Below are 13,868 nucleotides of genomic sequence, written 5' to 3' on the forward strand. Positions count from 1 at the left end.
ACATAAGAGATTTGCAAGAAATATATTATCAAAATGGGAGACAAAGAGGTCAGTTTAAGGAGACTCACCGTTCTTATCAGATGCAGAACTGACCACCAGTAATTTTTTCTGAAAAAGGGGAAAAGCTGCCTAATTACTCCTAATAAGGGAGACACAGAATAAGCAGATTCCAAAAGAGAAGCCTACTTCTGACTGTCGCTTTAAGATAAAGAGGACAGTTTCATCATTTGGAAAACAGATTCCAAAGTCTTCATTCGAAAGAAGAAAATTTGACCTCCTGGAAAGACAGGAATTGTAAAATGTAAATGAGCCCTGTCCTCCCAAATGAACTTATTAACTTATTTTATCAAGATAAAATAGTTTTAATATTAATATTAAACTTAGGATTAATATTAACACAGATCCATTACGTGTGCTTAACATCATATGTAGTTATTTGTGCGAGGAACCATGTATCATAAACACTTTCTTTCGGTATAATTATTCGACAGTTTGCCAGCTGAAATCTCAGGTGAAAAACAAGTCACCTCTCAGCTCCTTCTCCCTCCCACTGGAATCCATCTAACATTTGCTAGCATGTCCTCCTCACCCCCACCTCTGCTTGATTTTTCACACTCCTTAAGGAGGGCTCAGGCCTGCAACATCAACTGTCTTTTGGTTTCTATGGATGCTGTGTGACATGATGAGTTTTCCCAGTTCCTTTGGTTCTGCATCAGTTAAATTGATGTATCAACTTCTTCCATTCCAGTACTACTACTGAAAGAGGTCATGATGCAAAATATTACAGCAGATTCTGTGTCATCATGACCTTATCATGAACTAAAATACAGCAGTCAACGAACTTTGCAATTCCTCCAGGAATCCTTTGTTGACGATTCGAGTATCTGCAGTTTTCTGTTTCTCTACAATGTAGCAGTGCTTACAGGGCAGGGTTCAGGGTTTTCTTTTGTTTGCCCAGAGCCAACTCAGTGATAAGAACTGTTAAACCCTGGAAGTGTGTAAATTTGTGGGAAATTCAGCTGTTTGTTTTAAACTCATCCCAAATTCTATGGTTCGTCAAAAGAAATGATGCAGCAATTCATTTGAGTGACGATGTTCTTGTATATTGATGTAGACAAGGTGTCATAGTATTAGCTGGTAGTTGCTTGCAGGTGGTTGGTCCAAAGATTTGAAGGACATTAATAGAATTATTTGCCCTCTCACAGGTAAGTCTAATAACCCACTGTAAGTGCAGGATAAGGACACCAATGAATATATAGATCTTCTGTATTCACAAGTTAGAAATTATGCCCTTGAAGCACTCGTTCTGACCTGTATAATCAATATGTAATCTAAATTGTCTAGCACCCAATAAAGGACGTAAAGACATTGCTCCGAATAATTAAAATCTCATGCCGTTTATAGTCCATGAGTGTTGGGGATCGATGTAGGATTAGGGTTTTAGACTCTGGATTTTAAATTTTGACATTGTCTGACCTTGAAACACTGCAGTGGGTCTACTTCCATTTATGTGAGTTTGCTAAATATTTTGGGATCAGTGTCCTCTCAGACTGCGGTTTGACTCATTAAAAAATGATTTTTTTTTGCTATCATGTGGTCTGACAGCACTGCAATAATCTTGTAGTGTACTGCTCACCTCTGCTTTGAGGTTCGATTGGTTCAATGGGCCTAAAAAAACATACTGCACATCAGGACAGGGAGAATCTGTAGAAAGCTGTTCCCAACACTAACTGTGTTTCACTTTATCTGATGAATGTTTATGAGCAATCTTTTAGTAAGAGGGTTTTAATCCTTCGGTTAGAGGGTTTTATTTGTTGGTGCTGGGGAATTTTGCATCATCATGTACATCTGTTACCTAATAGTTGCCAGAATGAATAGATTATTTTTAAGTGGATATGATACTGTATATTATCATACTGACAATTATATACATTACTAAGGTCTTCACTTGACAAACTGTCACACACAATTGAATCAAAACTTAACAGATTTCATGAGGGTTTTTATCACATTGACTTTGTTAAAAACCATTTGGTTTATTTTAATTTCATAGTAAACTTTAAAAAAAACGTTCTGACCCTGAAACGATTGATCAGGTCGTATCGGGTGAACAGCTCGTGCACCATGAACTTCAGAGCATGATCTCTGCTGGCTTCATTAAGAGCAAACACATTGAATGACCATTTATCAATATCCTGCAGAGGGAGAGAGAAGAAATAGCAAATTTAGTCGTACCGGTTAAGCCTTTCCAACATCTTCAAGGAGTTTTAAAATTAGCGTGCTACACACCTTTAAAGCAGATATCACGGCTGCAGGATAAGTCAGTCCTATCATGTTTGATGTTCTTCTGTACATCCTTCAATTTAAAAGGATAAATCATAAATTGTCACAACAGATTTCAACAGCGTTGTTAACTTAGGATAATTTCCTGCTTATTCTTGTAATTAGAACAATGCAAAGCTTTGATTGGCGATTTCCCTTTAATGCAATTATTTGTTTCAAATTATTTCACTCAAGAGCTGTGAGTAAAAAAATATAGCATTCTTCCTTTCTCTGGTAAAATTTGTGGCTGGCAGGGCCTTGTGCACAATGTCACAAGTTGGCAAATCGTTCTATCAGAGACATATGTGGTCATTATTTAAATGCAGGACCAATGTTTTGATGAGCTTGCAAACTGCACAATAACTTCACACACACACATTTAAAACCGAGTCTAAGACAAGTTCTAGAAATGCTTTTCCTTAATCTTTTTTTTTCTCGTAGTTTTTTTTAAACTCTCTCTTGTTTTTGCTCAATTTTGGCACAACAACTTCTAAATTGTGGGTATTCCTTTTGGGCTACTGAATTTGCTCAGAAATTTGGCAGAGAGTGATTTATTTTAGTGGTGGAATTGATGGTGATACAGGTGATCATGTCAAATAAGCAACTCTGACCTGCACCGTAGAACCTTAAAATAATTTGCTTCACAGAAGAGCCCAATGCAATGCTCGTCTCTTAATCCCAGCACAGAAGCATCTCATTGTGGGTTAATCCCTTTGTTCATTGCAGAAATATAGGTAGTGTGCTGAGTCCTTAGAGTTTATCCTCGTGCATTTAAGTGAATTTACTTCCCTCGTAAATACTCTGAAATAAGCACGCAGCACTTCCATGACATTCACAGTGGTTCCCACCCATGTATAAACTTGCATTTTAAATTTTGAAGCAGCACTGAAGTTTAATTGCTGACAGCTAGTTTATTTCTAAATGCTCTCCTGAATTGGAAATACATTAACACTTCTTCCCGGTTGTAGGGACCAAGCACTTCAATTTCCTACCCGACAGCAGTATTATTATCATACAGTCTTCAGTAATCCCTCAACTCCAGGACAATTAGGATCAGACACCAAATGCCAACTTCACCAGCATTGCTCACTGCCTTTATACTGTTCAGAGCATTTAATTTAAACTAAAGAAACAAACCTTGTAAATGGTTGGTGTCTAATGAGACAGAATTCTAGTTGTGACAATGGGACAGATTATTTATCATTCCTAAAAAGCTTTCTTGGAAATTTAGTAGCCTGGGACAGTGTTTGTTTGAGCTTCACCGTTGAATCATAGAATTGTATATCAAGAAATGAAGCCATTCAGCCTGACTCAACCATGCTAATCACTGGGCACCTTTCCATTTCCCAACAGTTGGTCCATAGTTATTGATGCCCAGGTGAATCAAGTGCCCTCTTAAGCAGTGCATTCAGGTACTTACCATTTCCTTTGTGAAGAAGGTACCCCTCATAACTCCTCAGGTTCAGCCTACTAAAATGGGAAAGGTTTTTTGCAGTCAACCCTTAACATGCTCCACACCAGCAAGAAAAGGCCTGACTTTTCCAGTCTCTCCTCACCTATCATTATTATATGTAAAGGCATGATTTTTCACACACATCTCTTTAAATTTTGCCAGAGAGTCTTAGCCCTTGACTAATTTCTGCCAGTGTTCAGGCTTCATTCAAAGTCTACAGAGTAAGTCCTCATTGTTTTTGCATTTCCAGCATGATGAACCGAACACTGAATAAAGTTTATTTTTCTTATTTCTTTCAAGACTTGATTCAACAGACATTTCAATATTTAAAATTAAGATAAACAAGAATTTCCTGGGCATTACTTGTTAACTAGATGAACATTTAGTTGCTTCTAACCAAGGGAAAAAAATGACAATGAAATGTAAATATTTGAATTAAAAAAAAGAAACGACTGGAAGTGCACAGTAGGCCCATCAAGCTGCACAAAAGTTAAAGTTATTAATGTTTCTAGAATGATAACTTACATTTCTATTGGACTGTTAAAGCAGAAAAGTATCCCAAGTCACTTCAGCTCAAATCCTCTACCTACTTCAGAATTTTTCAGCTTCACCAAAATATTTTTAAATCTCGCTACCAAATGCCAAGTTGCCATGTTGAGACATAATTACATCCACACTATAGATGAGGTTGTATAGCCCAGGGTAGCACTGGTCAAAGGTGACCTGACATGAATCTCCAGCCGATCTATCTCCCATTCACCCCCATGCCCAATCCAACCATGGAATTGGTAGCCTTTGTCAGAGACGATAATTTCAATTTTCCCAATTGGTGTGCCACTGGAAAAAACAGGCTGTAGTGTGCTGCGCGAAAGCGGGTGAACAGACTGGAGACACAGGCTGTTGGCTCGAGTTCCACAGCAGAGTGTTTATTTAAACTTTGCGCGCTCGCTTAAAAGCTTGGCAGTTGGACCGCGCGGATGCCCTGTTGTTTGCGTCACGCTGACGTAAGCGCACACACCAACTTCCGCTTTGGGGCAGAAGAGAAGGATGCGCACCGCCATCTTCATTGCGACTGCCCCGCTGGCCGCGCATAAACAGCGGGGCCTCGTCACAGCAAAGTCGCGAGTTGCCACAAGGCTTTTAATTTAGAAAATTAGAGTTCATCTTTCTTAAAGAGGGGATGAGAAGGATTTGGGTGGGGAGAATCCCTTCTGATATGTCCTAAGGTCCACTAGAACCAGTGAATGAGTTTGGAATCTGAGGAATAAAGGTAAACGTTCCATTATTGTCACATAATGCTACATTTAGAATGGCACATAAATGAAATTCTTTGACTTTTGTCTACCATAAGGCAGGCAGAGAGTTTCCACTATGACCAGCACCCCTCAAGGCACCTCGTCTCCTCTCCAAGTACTGAGCAGTCCTGAGCTTGTTTAGCTTCCGAGATCAGACAGTCTCAGGTGGATTCAGGCTATTAGGTGCTACAACTGAAAGAAAAATAAAAAATAAAAGCAAAGAATAAAATGATCCTTGAATACAAAAATATAAAATTGCAGCTGAGATAATGACGCAGATTTTGTTGAATGCAGCTGGACACAGTCATCCACACGTCGCTCATGCATATCAAGAAAGCGTGCTGGATAAGAATCAAACAGCAAGTGCCTGTCCATGAAATTGCTGAAGACATCTTTGAAGAATATTCAAAAGCAACCCACAAAAATGTAAAAAGGATAAATAAAATTAAAATTAATTACCAAATTAAACTAAAATAAAATCAGCTGCATTGCATATAAACATGCAAGTAATTAAAAGTTCCCATTCAGGTGAACAGAAAGTACAACATGTTCAAGTGGCTTTGGGAGCTATATAAAGAAAACTAAGGAAACCTATAGAAGAAAGAGAGAAATGAAAACAAGAGAAGTCCTTAAGGAATATAGAAAGTGTAGGGGAAATAATTAAAAATATTGAACAAGCAAAGTAGAGCCGGGAAAAGAGAGGCCTACTGGGCGTAGATCTGAGCACTCCTCTTAAAATGGAATCTGACTTCCTGACGTAGGCAGCAATCAGTGAGGATTGGTGATGACTTCTCCTCCACGATGATCTTTAACATCAGTGCCCCACAAGACTGTGTGCTCAGCCCCTTACTGTTACCATACACTCATGACCGCCAAGCCAAATTTGGCTTCAACTCCATATACAAGTTTGCAGATGACACCAGAGTGTAGGTAGAATCACAAACTTATGATGACATCCTATGGATGGAAATAGAGAACGCAACAGCAGGGTGGGAGGACAACCCCTCTCTCAATGACAGCAAATCAAACAAACTCATCATTAACTTCAAGAAGCAAGGTGGAGCACAAACTCCTGCCAGTATCAACAGCGCTTTGTTTTTATAAGTAAATATAACCAACAAAGTATCCGAATCAAACCTCATTCATACTACAGCCAAGAAAGCAGAGCAACAATTCTACTTTCTGTGAAGCCGAAGGAAATTCAGTATATCCCCAGTTTCCCTTACCAACATTTTATGTTTCAACATAGAAAGTAACCTGTCCAGATAGCTTGGTATGGGAACTACACTACCTAGGACCACCAGAAACCGTTGAGAATGCAGATCAGGCCATCAGAGAAACTAAGCACCTCTCCATCAACTCCATTGTCACCTCACATTGCCTCGAGAAAGCAACCAACACAGTAAAGAACACTTTCCAGCCCGCTCACACTCTCTTCTGCCTCCCGTCGTGCAGAAGGTGCACCTCCAGATTCGAGGACAGTTTGTTTCCTGTTGTTATCAAACTCTTGAATATACCTTCCATTTGCAAAAGTTTATGGCTTGCATTATTTAATGCAACTATTGTTTTAATTCTTGCACTACCCAGAGTACTATGCATAGGTTGACTTTCACTGTATATCGGTACATGCAACAATAAACAATTTAATTAAAATATCACTGGCAGATGAGATGAAGGAATATTCAAAAGCATTTTATGCTTATTAAATGCAAGAAGGTAACCAAGGAAAGACAGAGACATTGTCAAAATGGAAATGGGGCCAATGGATCTTTGTGAGGCCTTAAATGAATATTACTAAAAGATTATTGTTGTTGAAGAATTCGGGAAGTCGGGGGTGGGGGGGAGGGGTGGTGAGATTCTAGAATGTGCTATCACTAAAATTACAGGGGATGTTAGCAATATGTCTGTGATAGGAAAGTCCCTGGAAAAGTTTCTGAGATATAGGGTTTAATCTACACTTGCAAAGGTAGGAATAAATCAAATACAGTCAGTGTGATTTTATTAGGAGAATATATTGCCTGGCCATTTTCATTAAATTGCTTCAAGGCCTTCTTCTTCTGGTGATCCATCCCATTGGATGATGATGGTTCCTTTCAGTCAGTTTGAGGGGTTTGATATGAGGATACCCCACTCCTCAGAAAGGATCAGGGTGCGCATGAATGGATTTAGGTGAGTAGGTGTTGCACAGGTCCAGACTCACGCCCTCGAAATCTCTTCCCAGATCCAGTGGCATGGTGAGGTCCAAGATGGCTGGAGGAAGTTCTGTTGCAGTAAATGATCAGACCCAGCTTAGAAGCAAGGGATGCCCTTTCCACACTTCATGGCACATTTGCTAGATGGCTGATGACCCTACAAGAGGGTTTGTCCGCCTTTGACAGGTCTTGCTTTTCATCCTGCAGGGTGTCTAACCACCCTCCTCACCAGACAAGCCTGGTGGCGGAGTCGGTTTAGTCGCTGACCACCTGTCCATGCAATAGGAAGAACTGGGTTACATGGTACCAGACGAGTGACCTGACATCAAGACATATTGATGATGGCAATGCAATTCATGAAGGCTTCATGAATTCCAATAAACTCTTTCTTTACCATCGTACACTCTTAATTATTCTTTATAAAGGCCACAAGATTGAATATTTTAAGATTTTGCAGGCCAAGAATGATGGGCTGAATATCCATCTTCTCCTCTCTGATGGTTTAATATTTTATGGAGTTCTTTGCAAGCTGAAGAGCAATGATATTTAATTTTACTAGTTAGTCATTTCCTATTTTTAATCCTTGCAAATATTAGTCAAAACAAATCTTATAATAATGCAGTCTCTTCCGTTTACCTTTCCACAAAAATGCCAGCTTGCACAGCGTGAACGATGCTGCGGAATCTCGGCTTTTCCACTGGTCTTCTTTGCATCACTCCCATCTTCCTTGTGAAAGTGGATGCCAACCAGTCTCGAACTTCTGACGGGACGGAGTCTGACTGGATGTCACTAAGTTCATCCTCCGTGTCCAAGAGGCGCCTGACAAAGAAAGAGAGAATAGATCGTCACACCAAGCAGGGTTCCGAAAGAAATCGTCATGCACAAACTGGCATTTCAGTACTTTTACAACTGAGCGTAAATAAACATATCTGATAACCCATCTGAATCTGAATGAAAAAAAGTAAATATTACCTCAAGATTATTTCCATTATTAATCCTCTAGAATGGCCTAAAAGCCTAGGCCTAATGCAGCATCAGTATGTGTTTTTAAATATATGCTTTAGCACAGGGACTATTTTTTTTCACAAAATATCATATTTTGATTAGGTACTTTGATATTTCAGTAATCAAACGCATTGTCTTCCAGCGAAAACACAATGTCAAATAAACTCAGCTGGTTAAACAGTGAACTTTATACAGCAAACATAAAGATACCTTTGGGTTAACAAAGGAAATAGATAATGATTTCATGTGGTAAATAATCAGTGGTGACATTTTTTGGTTCATTAGAAATGGAAAAGGCCACCTATTTCCTGAGTTCACATCCTCCAAAATTTTAGGACTGTCATATCAAAGTTGATTGTCGTTATGCTCAACTGCATGTGGTTTGATTACGACAAAATCTTACAAACATTTGTTCTTACTATTGTTTGATCCTGTCATCCACAAACTTGCAAGGTTTGGATTTAGAATCCCTCACCTTGCAATATACATCTATTTTAAATGTTTTTTTCCTAACTGTTATTTCCATGGTTTCAGTTGTCAGTTTGCAATATTGTGCTTTCCAAAAGATGTCACAAGAGACAAGTACAAAAAACCCATTATGTATCTCCTGTTCACCTTGCAGTTATTTCTTCAGGAACATATGAGTGAGCCATTGGATTTGCTTTAAACAACAGAACCAAACTTTAAGAGAAAGAACTTTGATCACACAAAGCCTTCTATCCACTCCCCAAGAAACACAGAATTCCCTCATTTTACCAGTGAAATGAAAATGATATCGTTTCTAATCTGAAATTCTGAAGTTATTTGCCGAATGAAAATTATCTTTGTTTAAATGTTTACATAATCGTGCTTCTAATGACCTGCTCCACTCCCAGAAGTAGCTTGGAAACAATGGTTGGCAGTCATGGACACAGTTGCAGACGTGAGGATTTAGTAGCATTCAGGACCAGATGTGGCATCAGTTGCTCCTTAGTTCCAGCAAAGCGGCTAGCGACAAATATCTTTTTCCTTTTTCCAAGTGAGATTAAAACGTATTTAAAAATTGCAAAAGGAATTGTCTTGTCATAATTAGATAGATTTCCAGAGAAACCAATTCAAATAAACAAGAACAGGAACAGTCACTTAACCGTATAACCATATAGCCATTTACGGAGCGGAAACAGGCCATGTTGGCCCTTCGAGTCCACACCAGTTCACTGATTTCGTGCACCCTCTTCAGGCATTGGTCCCAGTAGATCTTCATTCAATAACGATGGGCGAATTCAATGCAGGTGGAATCAGTCGTAGAAATCTTTGTGAAATGTGCAGTTCTTGGCCCCACAATCCTGTCCATCTGTTCAATATAACTCTTGCTGATCTGCCCCAGAGTTCAACAACTCCAAACCCTTGAGTTCTCCAATTTTTCAAATCTCTATCTCCTTCCTCTTTGTGCCCACAATGTTCTTGCCTCCACAACCATCTCGAGTAGGAAATTCCATAGAACTTTATATATCAGTTTTACATGACCACTCTAAAATAAGTTTATTTACAACATGATAGAAGCCAATTCCAGCCATTGAGACGCATGCCGCCCAATGACACCCAATTGCAGATGCTCCCTTACTTGCCACTTACCAACAATTGCATCCCCTTTCTCACCAGTGGGATCACTTCCACATTTATCCTGACATACCTCCTTAAAATCAATTCTGAATGTTTGAATAAAGATGACCCTTCATTCTTCCAAATTTTAAAGAACACATCCAATTTCTTTAGCTGCAGGTGATAGGACAATCCTCTCATCCAAATTATTCATCTAAATAACGACTTTCAATTTCCCTTGAACTTTGAAATGTGGCTCAAGATAGTATTGTGTTGAGTATTTTGTTCTGTGTTCCCCCTAAATATCTTCATAGAATCCTGACGTCACCAATAAAACAGGTAACATTTCTAAGAGTTTCAGTAATAAAAGCAGTTTATCATGACAATTAGGTTGGCACAGATAGCGTAGGGGTTAATGCAACACGGTTACAGTGCCAGCGACTGAGGTTCGAATCCAGCACACTCTGTAAGGAGTTTGTACGTTCTCTCCATGTTTGCATGAGTTTCTTCTGGGTGCTCTGGTTTCCACCCACCCTTCAAAATGAACCAGGGACGCAATTGGGTAGCACAGGCTCATGGGCCGGAAGACCCTGTTACCAAGCTGTATGTCTGAATGTTTACACATTTAAAATTTAATAACCCTCGTTTTAATTTTGATGGCTTACAGATTGCACAGTCAAAACAGAATGGAAATGCCCATTTCTAATCATCTGAAAGGCATAAAAGGTGATAATTGAAAGACAGGTAAAAGCACAAATATTTGGCTCTTACAAATTTTTCTTTTCGTCTGACAGTATAATCAAATGCAATATTGAAACAGATTAATGCAATTTAGTAAAGTTAAAGACTGGGAAAAGAACATTGCAGAAATGTTTATTGTTTTCCAAATCAAAAGTATATTACAATTAACTATGCATGAGATCTGTGGAGCATTCTTCTCTTTGGCTCGGCTTTGCGTACGAAGATTTATGGAGGGGTACGTGCAGATATTGCACCTCAAACAGCAGCACAAGGAATTCAATCTGTAGTAAGTTTCTAAGACTCAGTCAGCCTGACTTGGACAACAGTTGATCGTCCCTTCTGATGTGCTCTCCTTTGTCTGCACCCATTGACCACCAATGGTATCATTTTAAAGCAATTCTAATCTATTGATGCTGAACAGCAGCCATTTCCAGTGTAATGCAAGTGGTTTGCACAGGCTGTGACCCTTACCCCGTGATACATCCAGCACACCATTTCTTGCTTTTGCAACAGTTAGCTGAGTTAAACAGGAAGCTACTGTAACCTGATCGATCACTCCGATCGGTGGGGTACGCACAGGAAATCAACAGCTCTCATTTCAGAATACCTGACACAAACCTGTGATTGATTTTCCAGTTAATATCTAATAGTTAAAACGTTCATAGGGTGAGAATAGTCGGCGTCCTAATGTAAATCTGTAGTAAAATTTTTAAAATATAGCCTGTTCAGTTCAGTTCCAAAAATGTATTCTTAAATTCATTCAAAGGACGTGAGCTTTGCAAACTGAGCTTTAGAACCATTTACGCCAAAAAAATCACAATTGTAAGTAGGTAATGTGATGTTTGTCAAGTTACAGACATGAGTAAAATCACACTCAAAACACGATTGTTTCGCACCACTCGCCTTGTCTCGTCAATGTAGACAGCTTCCAGCACTGATGCTGTATATTCAATGTTCTTTTTTAAATCTGCCACGTTGATTTCCCCTTTCTCCAGCTGCTTCACAAGACATCTTAACCTGGAATGGAAAGAGAGTACATTTACCAGTCTTTTAACCACTGCAAAGAGGGATTAATTTTCCATTTTTATCTGAAATCGATTTTGACTTCTATTAACTTGAAAATACAAGGTTGATTGAAGAGAATGAGTTTCTTGGTCATAAGAATGAGGCCTCTGACCCCAGGAACGATGCTACAGAAAAATTAGAGATCTGGAGTGATATAGGAACCTGTGCGATTACTGGGAAGATGAATGAAGTTCAGCATCAGAATTTATTGTCTTGAACAAGTCAGTGTTTTGTGGGAGCGTCACAGGGCAGACATTTCAGATGATAACCATCTTACCTGATATATAAAACAATAAAAATAGCAGAGGCTGAAAAGTAAGGCAGAGTCTTTGGTTCATTTATCATTCAGGAATCTGACGGCAGCGGGGAAGAAGATGTCCTCGTGCCGCTGAGTGCTTGTCTTCAGGCTCCTGTACCTTTTCCCCAATGGTAGCAGAGGGAAGAAGGCTTGGGTGGTGGGGGTCTTTGAGGATAGAGGCTGCTTTTTGTAAAGACATCGCCCCATGCCGATGTCCTCGATGGAGTGAGTGTCGCAGATCACGTTAACAACCCTCTGGAATTCATTCTTGTCCGGAGAGTTGCTGCCCCCATACCAGACAGTGGTGCATCCAGCCAGAATGCTCTCCTGTAGAAGTTTTCGAGAGACTTCAGTGACACACCGAATCTCCTCAGACACCTCACAAAGTATAGCCGCTGGTGAGCCTTCTTTATGATTGCATCAACGTGGAGGCTCCAGGACAGATCTTCGGAGATGTTGACAGCCAGAAACTTGAAGTTCTTGACTATCTCCACTACTGAACCCTCAATGAGGGCTGAATCATATTCCCTTGACTTTCTCCTGAAGTCCACAATTATCTACTTGGTTTTGCTGACAATGAGCACATGGTTTTGTCATTACTCCATTCAACAAGCTGATCTATCTCCCCTGTATGCTTTCTCATTGCCGTTTGTGATTCCAGCAACTGTGGAGTCATCGGCAAGTTATGAAATGATTGTGTGAAAGTGCAAACAAAATGTTATCATGCTTTATTCCACACTGTGAAAATAAAGTACAACAATTGTTTTTGTAGTTTAACTTCCACATGAAGGATTAACAGTTCCAACATTTAATGTGCACGTTAAATAAAACTATTTTCTTCTGAGTTATTTCAAAATGTTCACCTGTGTTCCATTCTTTTCGACTTCATAAAGTAATTCTAAAGAATTACCAACGAATGTTGAAGCTTGAACTTTATAATCTAGTTTATCTTCATCCTGAGCATCAATCTAATAAATAAAACCTGCATGGAGCATACATGAATAGTATAAGGGGAAATAGACAAAACAACTTGAACACAAACGTTAAGTGTGATTAAGATATGATAATGGATAAATGATGTTGAATTCCTGCTACCTAAGATAGCAACCTTTCAGATAGATAGCAACAAAATTTTGAAAATTGTCTGGGCTTTTATCAGAATAGAGAGAGTTCCAATCAGAGTAATGTTGGTTTGGTTATTTTGGTAGAAGTAGGTTCCGGAGCATTGATGTAATTCTGAAGAAATCCAGCCCCATGAATGAAGCAAGCAGTTACTGGACTTAGCAAACCCCAAAAGAACTAAGAACTACATTTATAGATAATCCTCATTTAGTTTGCTCTTGAAATTATTTTTAAAAAGTTAGAAAACTTGGACTGCTCAAGGTAACCCCACATAAATGTCAAAGGTGAGGATCCAAGTTGGAAAGTTACTAAAAAAGACAGCTGGGATCATTGGGTGTGATTAACTTAAACCTGAAAGAGCACAACATTTCTGCTTCCTTTTCATAATAATATAATGATTTCAATGTTCAGCAGCCAGTGCTAACCATCCTTTTGATTGCGTCATGGACTAAATTCACAGAGATCTACACAGTTAAGTTTATTTTTTATACACAGCACCTCAAATAAGGAGATGAAATGTAACTGGAAGCCATTAATGATGGCTTGCCTCATGATTCACGAGACAATGAGGGAAAGAAATCCGCTCCATGGTGTCCCGAAGTTGCCCTTAGTGGAGAAAAGGAGAGATATGGACACCAGGATTGGAAGGGAAGGGGATTGGAAAGGTTAACAAAGATAAAAGAAAACTATTTAGACGTGGCTGTGTGTTGGAAGAGAAGAGAAAAAGGTTTCTGCTACTTGAAATTGGACAATGCCATTAGAAGCTATTCAAGCAGGATATGAAAAGGGTAGCT

At 39.2% G+C, this 13,868-nt stretch overlaps 1 protein-coding gene across 10 annotated transcripts in view; it reads right to left on the minus strand.

Moving 5' to 3' along the window:
* Positions 1–13,868, minus strand: part of pde1a (phosphodiesterase 1A, calmodulin-dependent) — a 571,352-nt gene that overhangs the window by 120,126 nt on the left and 437,358 nt on the right. For all 10 annotated transcript variants that reach the window (XM_069935886.1, XM_069935887.1, XM_069935884.1 and 7 more), the window contains 4 exons: positions 11,493–11,606; positions 7,899–8,081; positions 2,290–2,356; positions 2,079–2,195 (listed from right to left, as the gene is read on the minus strand). In XM_069935886.1, coding sequence (XP_069791987.1) covers positions 2,079–2,195; positions 2,290–2,356; positions 7,899–8,081; positions 11,493–11,606 — 481 coding nt within the window. The remainder of the gene's footprint in view (positions 1–2,078; positions 2,196–2,289; positions 2,357–7,898; positions 8,082–11,492; positions 11,607–13,868) is intronic.

Source organism: Narcine bancroftii, chromosome 4 (genome assembly GCF_036971445.1).
Source record: "Narcine bancroftii isolate sNarBan1 chromosome 4, sNarBan1.hap1, whole genome shotgun sequence".
NCBI lineage: Eukaryota > Metazoa > Chordata > Chondrichthyes > Torpediniformes > Narcinidae > Narcine > Narcine bancroftii.